Source organism: Eschrichtius robustus, chromosome 11, assembly GCF_028021215.1.
Source record: "Eschrichtius robustus isolate mEscRob2 chromosome 11, mEscRob2.pri, whole genome shotgun sequence".
Lineage (NCBI taxonomy): Eukaryota > Metazoa > Chordata > Mammalia > Artiodactyla > Eschrichtiidae > Eschrichtius > Eschrichtius robustus.
The window spans coordinates 15891423-15902345 of NC_090834.1; the positions used below are offsets into that span (position 1 = coordinate 15891423).

At 49.0% G+C, this 10923-nt stretch overlaps 1 protein-coding gene across 1 annotated transcript; it reads left to right on the plus strand.

Moving 5' to 3' along the window:
* The first annotated feature begins 939 nt into the window (after positions 1–939).
* Positions 940–10379, plus strand: ZPR1 (ZPR1 zinc finger). Its single transcript, XM_068555969.1, has 14 exons — positions 940–1155; positions 1333–1494; positions 1971–2061; positions 2528–2598; positions 3252–3338; positions 3495–3617; positions 3982–4029; positions 4188–4254; positions 4672–4742; positions 5405–5494; positions 5967–6077; positions 6751–6837; positions 8859–8924; positions 9750–10379. The coding sequence occupies exons 1-14, from the start codon at positions 985–987 to the stop codon at positions 9882–9884; spliced, it is 1380 nt and encodes a 459-aa protein (XP_068412070.1). The 5' UTR covers positions 940–984; the 3' UTR covers positions 9885–10379.
* Positions 10380–10923: the final 544 nt, after the last annotated feature.

The window sequence follows — 10923 nt, forward strand, 5'->3', positions numbered from 1 at the left end:
CAGATTCACTTGGGGGCAACCAAGCTCCTCATAGCTCCCTGGGAAGTCTGAAATTGGGGGTGGGTGAAGTGGAGGGAAGAGGAGAGAGGAAAGGGTAAACACACCCAGTCCAGTACCCTTAGAACGTCCCAGGCAGCACCCTTTCCTCCCGGCTCAGCCCACCCCGCACAGAGTTCTCACTGCCACACTCCCTCATAGCACAGACCCCATCTGAATCTGGCCTCATCATGCCTGCAGATTGGATCTCTTCCATGACACCCTAGATTTAGCACCAGAACTGGGAGAAAGGTGCCCAGGGAGAGGAGGTGCTGGAAAGGAAAGTTTACCCCCCAAAGAGCTGTTTCTGTTGTTGGTGGTTAGGAGATCAGGAGGGGTGAGTCAGCTGGGGTTGGATGTGGTGGGGATGAGCCAGTAGGGGTAAAAGTGAGGGCCGTGTATTTGAGGCTGGAATTTGGGCAGGTGTTTATGAGGACAGAAATAGGGAGTGAGAAGAACAGAAAGGGAGAGAGATTGAGGGACTAAGGGAGGGTGATCTAGAGCCGAGGCAGCATCTGGCCCAACGGCGGATCCATGCAAACCCAGGGCGGAGCGCACCTCCTCGGGGATACCGATGGACGGCCAGGCCCCTTGCCGTCAAGCCTCTCGTAGTTAGACTTGTGGACTAATAGAACCCAGTACAGCGGAGCTATTGCAAAGGAGCAAAAAACTGCCCTGGGTCTGAGAGGACGCCCTGGGGTCAGTGACGCCTGAATTGAGGTGGAGGCAAAGCCTGGATCCGGCTGGTTTTCCTGGATCCGGCTGGCTTTGTAAGTCTGGACCGAATAATCCCGGCAACTGGGAAACCGTGTCACGTACTGTTCCCCGAGGGTAGTCCTCGGCCTCTTTAAGGATGGGCGGGGCGGTAGCTGGCGGAAGTGCCGGAGGAAGGGGTGGGGCCAAGAGAGACGCAGAAGACCGAAGTTGGGGCCTGAGCTGCGCGTGGTCATGTTGGCCAGTGGGGCTGTGGATCCCGGGCTCCCGGGGGTTGCTGCCGCCCCCTCGCCCGTCCCGGCCCGACAGCCCGGGCCGGGGCACTTGTTCCGGCCTATTAGCGCTGATGACGAGGAGCAGCAGCCTACCGAGATCGAGTCGCTGTGCATGAACTGCTACCGCAACGTGAGGCGGGGGCGCGGCCGCGGGCGGCTGGAGGGTTGGGCTGAGGAGGGGAGGAGCGGGGGTCGGCGACCTGGCCAGGCTGGTCCAGTTGGGGACCCGGAGGCGAGGCACGCCCGGGGGTCAGTAGATGGGGGATGGGGGTTCCATTGGTTCTTTCCCTGTCTTCTGCTTCCCTAGGGCATGACGCGCCTCCTCCTCACCGAGATCCCCTTCTTTAGAGAAATAATCGTGAGCTCCTTTTCCTGCGAGCACTGTGGCTGGAACAACACGGAGATCCAGTCGGCAGGCAGGATACAGGACCAGGGAGTGCGCTATACTTTGACCGTCAGGGCCCAGGAGGTGAGAGGAGCCCAGAGCAGTTACCCTAGTGTCCTAGAGAAAGCTTGGGGACTGGAGTCACAGCTCTGGTCCAGGTGGTCGGACCTCAAATAAATCCACTGAAGTGTTCAAGCCTCAGTTTCCTCCTTTGTAAAATGGCGTTGGTGCTGTCATCTGCTCAGGTGAGGTAAGACTTGTGAAAGTGCTTTGTAAGCTTTGTCAGAAAGTATCAAATGAGCAGTAGTTGTTACGGAGAGTACCCTCATCGTTTGGGTAGCTGGTTTTCACATCAAGGTACTATTCCCCAGGAGTAGTCCGGACTCCCCCTAGTGGAGGGAGGAAGAGACAGCTGGGCTGGGGCCCCTGATGGCGGGGCGGGGCGGGGCGGGGCGGGGCGGGGCGGGGCGGGGCGGGGCAGGCACGCACTCGTGTTATTTCCTGAGGAGAACCTGTATTGTTGAGACGTCTGTGGACTGAAGGTTCTTCTTTCTGCCCAGGACATGAACAGAGAAGTAGTGAAGACTGACTCTGCCACCACAAGGATCCCAGAGCTGGATTTTGAAATCCCTGCCTTCAGCCAGAAAGGAGGTAAGTTTAAGGTCAGAGTGTTTGCACTGTTCGTGCCTGGCTCAAATCTTACTTTCTTGCAAAACTCCTGGTGCCAGGTCTAGTGGCTTGTGTGTGGGTTTGGCCACATCGTTGTGATCTTCATTGGCTTAACAGAAGCAGAAAGCTTAGGTAAAGCAGCTTAAGATAGTATTGAACGGTTGGCCAAAAGCTTCGTACGGGTTTTTCCACAGCATCTTACAGAAGAACCAGGATGAACTTTTTGGCCAACCCAATGTATAGTGATGTCCTGTGTAAGACTGTGATGTGCTGATTACAGAATTTTCTGTAATAGTCACTCTTATTAGAGGTGACTGGAACCTTGTCCCCTGCCTCCTTATTTTACAGGTGAAATCAAGGCCCAGAGAGTTCAAGTGAACTGCCCAGGGTCATACAGGCACTTGATAGCAAAGTGAAGAGTGACCAGTCTTTTGTTTTTACTCACCAGCTCTGACTACTGTTGAAGGATTGATCAGCCGTGCTGTCTCTGGCCTGGAGCAGGATCAGCCCACACGAAGGGTGAGCTGGGGTTCTCTGATTGCAGCAGCTCAAGGAAAAATGATCTGTGTACACTGGTTCACCTTCCCACGTGGCGGAACTGTCTCTGATTGCATGTTGGAGAACTGTGGGGGGAAGCACACAGTGATGTTATAGCCTCCTGGATGTTGCATACGCTGTACCACCATCCTTTCCACTTCCCCTCCCCCACTGTACATTGAGGCCTCTTCTCAGGCGGGCACTGGAACGTTACCTCCGATAGAGCCTTTCCGGATACTCTGGGGCTTATCTGTGCTTCCTGAGCGTTCCATTGTATCTTGTGCTTATTAGGGCATTTCATATACGCGTATACACATAATATGTGTATGAAATAATATAACTGCAGATTCAGTCACCTGTCTTCTTAACTGGCTGTGGAGCCCCATGAGAGGGCTCTGGTTTATTTACTGTTGTCTATAACCTGGCACAAGCGCCTGGACTAAACGGCTGAATGAGTGAGAGAATGAGGCTCATCTGGCACCACCCAGAAACTTCAAACTTATTTGCTACTTCTTATTGTGAAGCCTGAGTCTCTGTTCCCAGTCACACTAAGACAGGTGGTGACTTCCTGTTGGAAGTGATGGGGGCACAAGTTCTACCACCAGGGCTGGTCTTTTACTCTTTGTTCCTGTCAGGCGAATGAAGAAGCCATGGCTGAAAGAATTGATGAGTTCATTGTCAAACTGAAGGAGCTAAAGCAAGTGGCCTCTCCTTTCACCCTGGTGAGTACTGAGGCATTCCAGGTGCCCTAGATTTAGGGCAGGCGAGACCATTAAGACTGTCTGAGATTTTTCTGTGGTGCCTCAGTGGTCTGTTGGTAGGTGGAGGATCGTACATGATTTCTTGTTGTAACTGCTCTCTCTTTACCCATCTGTTAGATCATTGATGATCCCTCAGGGAACAGCTTTGTGGAAAACCCATATGCTCCCCGGAAAGATGATGCCCTGGTGATCACACACTATAATCGGACTCTACAGCAGGAAGAGAAGCTGGGGCTCCAGGTAAGTGCACTGAAGAAGCCAGAAGAATGCTCTGAAATTATCTTGTACTCCGATTGCTTGGAGTCAGTGGGAACTTATTTTGCTGCTGCCGCCCCGTGTACGCTATCTCAGCGTGTGTGTGCCTCCCCTCTAGCTCACTTAAGGACTTTGGGTAAACTTTACAACACAGGACATCAGTGGCTGTGATCCTATCCTAAACTCTGTTCTGCCCTTGCCTGGGGCTTTGCTCTCCAACTTCTCTGTTAAACCCACGAGGTGGCAGCTGACGTAAGCAAACCAGAGCATTTTCTCTCACTCTGGGGCAGGGTGTTGGGGAGGCTGAGGTCTGCGTGCCAACGTATGATTTGCATCTCTGCTACTTTAGGCAGAGGAACCAGAAGAGAAACCAGAAGAGGAAGATCTCAGAAACGAAGTGAGTCACATTGGCAACTGTGGAGGAAGGAGCAGAGTGGTGGGCTGAGACTGACGGTGTTCACGGGTGGCCGCCGGTGTGCCAGCTGAATGTCTTTAGCCTGAGCAGGTTTCACCCGCCTGGGAGGGCTCAGTCTACGTCCCCCTGTTGTGTTCCAGGTGCTCCAGTTCAACACCAACTGCCCGGAATGCAATGCTCCGGCCCAGACCAACATGAAGCTAGTTCGTATCTTTTGTCGGGCAGTTGGGTTGCTCTTCATCTGACTCAGGCATGAAGATGATATTGAAGCTGGAGAGTACTCCCTTCAGGGAAAGCACAAGGCTTTATTCTGAGTGATGAGAGGGATGCTGCCTTTGATGAGACCGTGCACCTTGGCTTTTGGGGTCAAAGAGAGAATTAGGCCATGGTCTCTAGGCTCCTGCGTGTGGCCTGAGCCATGTCATCAAACACTGATGAACAGCGATCGCCGTGGGTGGTGACCTTGCCCTCTTCTGGGGGGCTGTCTGAGTTAGGTTGCTTCTTATGATCTGTTTCCTGCAGTCCTGAGACCAGCAACTGTGTGTTTGTGGGGTTTGGATTTGTTCTTCCCCAGAGGGTGGTCTTGCTATCCTGGAAGCAGATTTCCTTAATTCCATCTTCCAGAAATTCCCCACTTTAAGGAGGTTATCATCATGGCTACCAACTGCGAGAACTGCGGCCATCGGACCAATGAGGTGGGTGGGCTTCATTGTTTGGGAAGAGTAGCTTTCATCCTTTCTGAAGCTGCTTAGGGTGAGGAGCTCTTGAACTAGAAATTAGCTTAGAGAAGAAAAGTTAGAGATAGCATAACTTGTTGAAGACATTCAAAGTTGGTTATACGGAAGAGAGAGACCCACTTTTTGACCTACAGCTCAGAGGGATGGAAGAGCAGGGAGGCAGATTTTGACTCAATGATAAAAAACTTTCTAGGTCTATCTGAATATAGAGTGGGCTGCCTTGGAGGGTTGTAAATTCCCTTTCCCTGAGTGTATTCAAGCATAAGCTGTTTAAATTCTTAAACCAGAAAATTATAAAGGGAATCTACACACTAGTTGCAGTTGGAAGTCCCTTTCAGCCCCAAGAGTCATTTTTTTAACTGTGAATTCAGTTTCTTGGCAATCTGGGGTAAATCTTTGGCAGGCCGCTGGTGCTGGGCACTCTGCTCCTGGCCAGCTTTCAGTGATTTTGGTTTGGGTGACTGCTGCCACTGTTGGTTTAGAAGGCACTGTCCTTGGTAGCCATTAGTGGGCCTGATTGGAGGTCCAAGCCTACTCCCCCAACTTGCCCGGGTCTCCCCGCACCAGGTGAGGATGGGCGTCTCCTTTGCTGCTGCTCCTGACACTGTTGTCTGTTGCAGGTGAAATCTGGAGGAGCAGTAGAGCCCTTGGGCACCAGGATCACCTTCTACATCACCGATCCCTCAGATATGACTAGAGACCTGCTCAAGGTAACAGCCTGCTTGGGGAAGTGACTCTCCTCTGCACATGGCTGTCTCTGTCGAGGGGGAATCTGTGTTTTCTCAATCATGTCCTGGCGTTGTGAGGTACCTCCTTACTTCCTTGGGTTTGAGGATCCCTGAGCAGAGTTAATCCATGGTAGGAAGTGCAGATTCAGAAGGTGACCCATAAGCTCTTTCTGATGACTTGGCAGCCTTTTGCCTCTAGTGTCTGTGAGGGCCCTTGTTTCTGATCTCTAATGACAGGATGCCTGCCAGCTTGGAGCCACGACTGAGAATGCCCCCTTTTAAGGTTGGTTCCAGGAGTGAGTCTAGCTTTAATTGGAGATTCAGAGAAAACTGGGACAGCTGACTTTGTCCCCAGATTATCACTGGTGGTACTAATTTGGCAGGAGGACTCTGGTTAGCTTTCTCTATCTAGCAGCTCCTGATTTAAAGCCTAATTTGATCTCTCATCTCACAGTCCGAGACATGTAGTTTGGAAATCCCAGAGCTGGAGTTTGAACTGGGAATGGCTGTCCTCGGGGGCAAGTTCACCACACTGGAGGGGATACTGAAAGACATCCGGGAACTGGTGAGTCCCCTGAGTATTGTGCATGGCATCTTCCGCAGTGCAGCTGTGGGGAAGGGGCTAGAAGGCTGCAAAGGTCCTAGTTTTTGGAGCTGATAACTGAGGTTTCTTTGCTTTAAAGCTGATTCGAGAGACTTAAATATTATTTTGGATTGTGATGATAAGTTTGTTGGAAATTCAGAATGGAAATTCTCAGGCCTAATTCTGGGCTGATGTAGATATTTTGCGGTTTTTGGATAAGTCCTTTATTTCACTGTAAAATGGGGTCATGAGGGTCCTTCCAGCACCTAAAAAAATCCCGAACATACATATATATGTGTGTGTGTTGACTTAACCCATGTGTTTATCCTCTTAATGAATCATTTCGCTTAACTGATGATCAGTCGTCGGGCATTTTGTCTTTGTAAATTATACTTTATTTTGCACTTCTTCCAATGAGGACTAGAGATCATATTTAAGAACATTTCTATAGTTTTTGTTTCACGTCGCCCGTTATCATCTTGGCAGATTAATTCACACCGTTTTAGGGGTGGCCGCCTAGGTCAGAAAGGCGGTGCGGCATAAATGGAGACCAAGCTTCCCTGACAGGCACCCCTGTCACCCTGCACCAGGTTTATGGTTAAGCCTATCAAACATGGAGCCAGTATTCTAGCAATTTGGATGCCATTTATTGCAGGTGACCAAGAACCCCTTCACACTGGGCGACAGTTCCAGTCCTGGCCAGACAGAGAAACTGCAGGAGTTTAGCCAGAAGTTGGACCAGGTGAGAGGACTCTGGCTGGTCACTGCTTGTGGTCCTGGGGCTCCAGTGAACAAGAAGCTGCACACCCTTTCTTGCCACATGTAAACATCTAACCGACATGTTGGGGATTCTCTTGGTTTCTGATATCCCATGCCACCTCCTTTCTTGGTTTTCTCCCTTTTTTTTGTTGGAGCGTCTTCTCCAGTAGCTTCTTAAGAAAATGCATGGGAAGTAAAATTTCTGAGACTTTGCATGTCTGAGAATTTTTTTATTCCACTTTTAAAAAATAATTAATTAATTAATTAATATTTTAATTTTGGCTGCACTGAGTCTTCGTTGCTGCACACGGGCTTTCTAAAGTTGCGGCGAGCGGGGGCTACTCTTCCTTGTGGTGCGCGGGCTTCTCCTTGCGGTGGCTTCTCTCGTGGAACACGGGGTCCAGGCGCGCGGGCTTCAGTAGTTGTGGCACGTGGGCTCAGTAGTTGTGGTTCGCGGGCTCTAGAGTGCAGACTCAGTAGTTGTGGTGCTGCACGGGCTTAGTTGCTCCGCGGCATGTGGGATCTTCCCAGACCAGGGCTCGAACCCGTGTCCCTTGCATTGGCAGGCGGATTCTTAACCACTGCACCACCAGGGAAGTCCTTATTCTACTCTTATATTAGATTAATGGCTGGGAATAGAATTCTAGGATGGAAATAATTTTTTATCAGAATTTCTAAGGTCTTCCAGTTTCCCACTAATGTCTTTCAGTTTCCCAGTTTGGCTGTTGAGAAGTTTGAAGGCATTCTGATTCCCTATCTTTTGTTTGTGACCTATTCTTGTGATACTTTTGTGTCCCCTGTGATGTAAAATTTCAGGATGTGACTTGGTGTATGTGGGTCAATTTTCAACCATTGTTGCTAAGCACTTGGTGGGTTCTTTGAATCTGGAAACTCACGTGGCTCAGTTCTAGGACGTAAGAAGTATTCTATTGCTTCCCCTCTGTTCTCTCTTTCTGAAATCCCTATGTTTTGGATGTTAGACTGACTTGTCTGGTCTTCTGTAATTTACTTATTTTTTTGTCCTGTTTTCAGTTTCTTTGTGTTTGCACTACTCTTGGAGATTATCTTAATTTTCCAACCCTTCAATTGAGTTTTTCATTTCCACTGACATTTTTATTTTCCAAGTGGCTTTTGGTCTTTCAGTACTTTCTCCTCCTTTTAAAAAAATAGCATCCTGTTGTTTTAAGGATGTAGTATTTTTTTCTGTTTGAGAATATTAATGTTGGGTTGTGGTTTTTTTTGACATTTTATTTTCCTCGCATAGTTTCCATTTCCTCTTAAGTTTTTTGTTTCTTGTTTTTTCCATTTGATGTCTGTCTTTCAATGTTAGGGGCTTTGCTCACATGTCTGGTAATCATTGGTTGTCTATTTAAAAGTAGAGGACTAAAACACCTGAGTGGGGTGAGTCTTATTGACGTTGGGCTCGTCGGAGGGGGATCTAGCTTAGCCATTTTGTTGAGGTAACTCCAGTGCCAGAGTTGTTAGGTGTTTCCTCTTGGGCTGGTCAGATTCCCATCAGTGGGTGTTCCATTTCCTGTCTTGAGGGTGAAGGCTTGGCTGGCTGTGTTCTGAGAGCTGAGTGTGGGAAGAGGGCTGGGGTGTGTGTATGTCTGTTTCCAATAAGGGTACATTCACTTAACCTTCTGTTCTTGATTCCTTTCCCCCTACCCTCAACTGGGCCAGTGTCCTGCAGTCCGTAGTGTGCTGTGGTAACTTCTCCACAGAATTCTCTGTCTTTTATTGGTGTGGGGGAAGGGCAATCGTTGGTCTGTTTGGAATGGGAGAGGAGATTAGGGATGCCGGATTGCTTCTTAAATAGCTGTCAAAAGTCCTTATTTTAGATTCTCCACTCCACCTCTAGAGGTACCTTCATTTCACCAATTCTTAACACTTTGGGGGATTCTGCAATGTAAATCGGGTTGGTTTCTGTGTGGCAGACATAGTCCCTTCCTGCCAGCAGCTATGTAAGATTTACATGCTCATGCTGTATTCTGTCTCCTTCAGGTCCTTGAGGGTAACATGAAGGCCCACTTTGTTATGGATGATCCAGCAGGAAACAGCTACTTGCAGGTACTGTAGACCTTCCCTGGCATTTCACGGAGATATCTTTTCTGACCTTCCTTAAATATGTATCATTTCTCCAGAAACTGAGAGACTTAATTCTAAATGAACTGCTTTTTATCAAGGAACCGTTTAGCAGAAATTGGAACATAAGAAAGGAAGGGGAAGGTGTATGGGACTGTAAGTGTGTGTCAAGAGGGGGAAAAAGGAGACTCCCAGGTTCCTTCTTCCTCTAGTCTAGCTCGAGTCCCAGCTCTAAGTCCAGCAGTGGCGTTTTCATTTTGCAAATCTGACCGTGGATTGAGGAGAAATGGTGCCTTGTCCAGAGGCCAAGATGGGAAAAGGCTTTAAGCTGACTAGGGAGATATTCTGGTGATTAACAGTAACTTTAACATTTATTGAGCAGTTATTATGGGTCAGGCAAAACTCTTTTAAAGTCTCTCCACTGTTAAGACTATGCTACTCTCTTCGTAAGAAGGTGCAGATAGAAAGTTTTTCTCCCCGCAGTCCCACTTCTAGCCCATGTGGGTTCTGTTGCTGCCCACGAGTTGAGCCTAGCCATGGGGTGTTGGAGGCCCTTAAAAAGAGAATAAAGGGACTTCCCTGGTGGTCCAGTGGTTAGGACTCTGTGCTTCCACTGCAGGGGGCGCACGTTCAATCCCCGGTCAGGGAATTAAGACCCCGCATGGTGTGCGGCCAAAAACAAAACAAAACAAAAGGAATAAACGCCTCATTAAGGTCTTGGGAAAGTGGGAATTGGAAGCTGCCTGGGGGAGGGGGGAGGGGGGATGGCAGGATGGCACAGGCACTGATGGTCTGTCCTTGGCCTTGCAGAACGTGTATGCACCTGAAGACGATCCTGAGATGAAGGTGGAGCATTATAAGCGCACATTTGACCAAAACGAGGAACTGGGGCTCAACGACATGAAGACGGAGGGCTATGAGACAGGTCTGGCTTCCCAGCGGTAGCAGTGGGAGGTTCCCTGCCAGCCTCCAGCGCTGCTCAGACCACGGGGCTATTTATTGCTATTGGAAAAGGCTGGAGTGGCCTCCCCACCAGGCCTTGCCCATGTGGGGAGGACACCTGGTCTGAGTCGGAGATCTGAGCATACTTTCTGAACAGTTTGTGACGGAAATGCAAGCCTCTTGGGTTACTTGACCTTGTTTTGGAGGATTTGAATTGGCCTGGGAAGAAACCCAGAAATGAACCATCGGGCATGTCATTGTTACTTTTTTCCTATCAAGTCTTTACCCTCCCTCCACACAATGCTCTCTCATGTCGAGCTGGAACTCTGAAGAGCTGGAGAAGGTGGAAGACAGCTACGTCTGGAGTTTGGAAGTTGGGTTGGGTATATAAAACACTGACTCTCAACAGGAAGAGAGTCTTCTGAGGGGAGGGAGTCTAGGACAGGTGAAGAAGTTCTCATTAAAATGGTGGCTTTCAAACAGCACTGGCCTCTGAAATCACTCTGTCCTTGTTTTTTTATTATTATTATTTATTATTATTTTATTTTTAGTTTTAGTTTTTGCACTCTGTCCTTGTTTGTTATGCTGGTAGAATTCAACCTCCTGAAGAACATTTTCTCCAGTGTGGCTAACTGTAATTTGGGGACTGGAGCTGGCATTTCATTCATTCCTTCAATAGATGTTTGAGTGCTTGCTTTGTGCCCGGCACATCATAGAACTGAACAAAATAAAGCTCTGCTTTCATGGAGCTTCAAGTGTAGTGGGGAAAATTGGCAAACAGAGTGGGTGGGGGGTTGACAAGAAACCAACAAGTAGAACAGTGTCAGATTAATCACCATGTTATGGAGGAATGTCAAGCAGGGAAGGGGTCTGGGTAGTGCCAGGGAAGGCGGGGGCGTTAGCTTTATTAGATGGAACTGCAGAGACAGGGCAAAGCTTAGACGATGCCACTGGTCGTGAATGCATTTGATCCTGCTTGACTGCCCTGTGAGGTAGGGTTAAGACCTGAGCTTAGTCTTGTCAGGCTAAGGTTTGGCACCGA

Bases quoted from the DNA above. Each gene is read 5' to 3' on its own strand.
- ZPR1 (XM_068555969.1), top strand. From the start codon at position 985: ATGTTGGCCAGTGGGGCTGTGGATCCCGGGCTCCCGGGGGTTGCTGCC. The intron at 3,339-3,494 runs GTGAGTACTGAG...CCCATCTGTTAG, and splicing joins TGGCCTCTCCTTTCACCCTG to ATCATTGATGATCCCTCAGG. The intron at 4,030-4,187 runs GTGAGTCACATT...GTTGTGTTCCAG, and splicing joins AGGAAGATCTCAGAAACGAA to GTGCTCCAGTTCAACACCAA.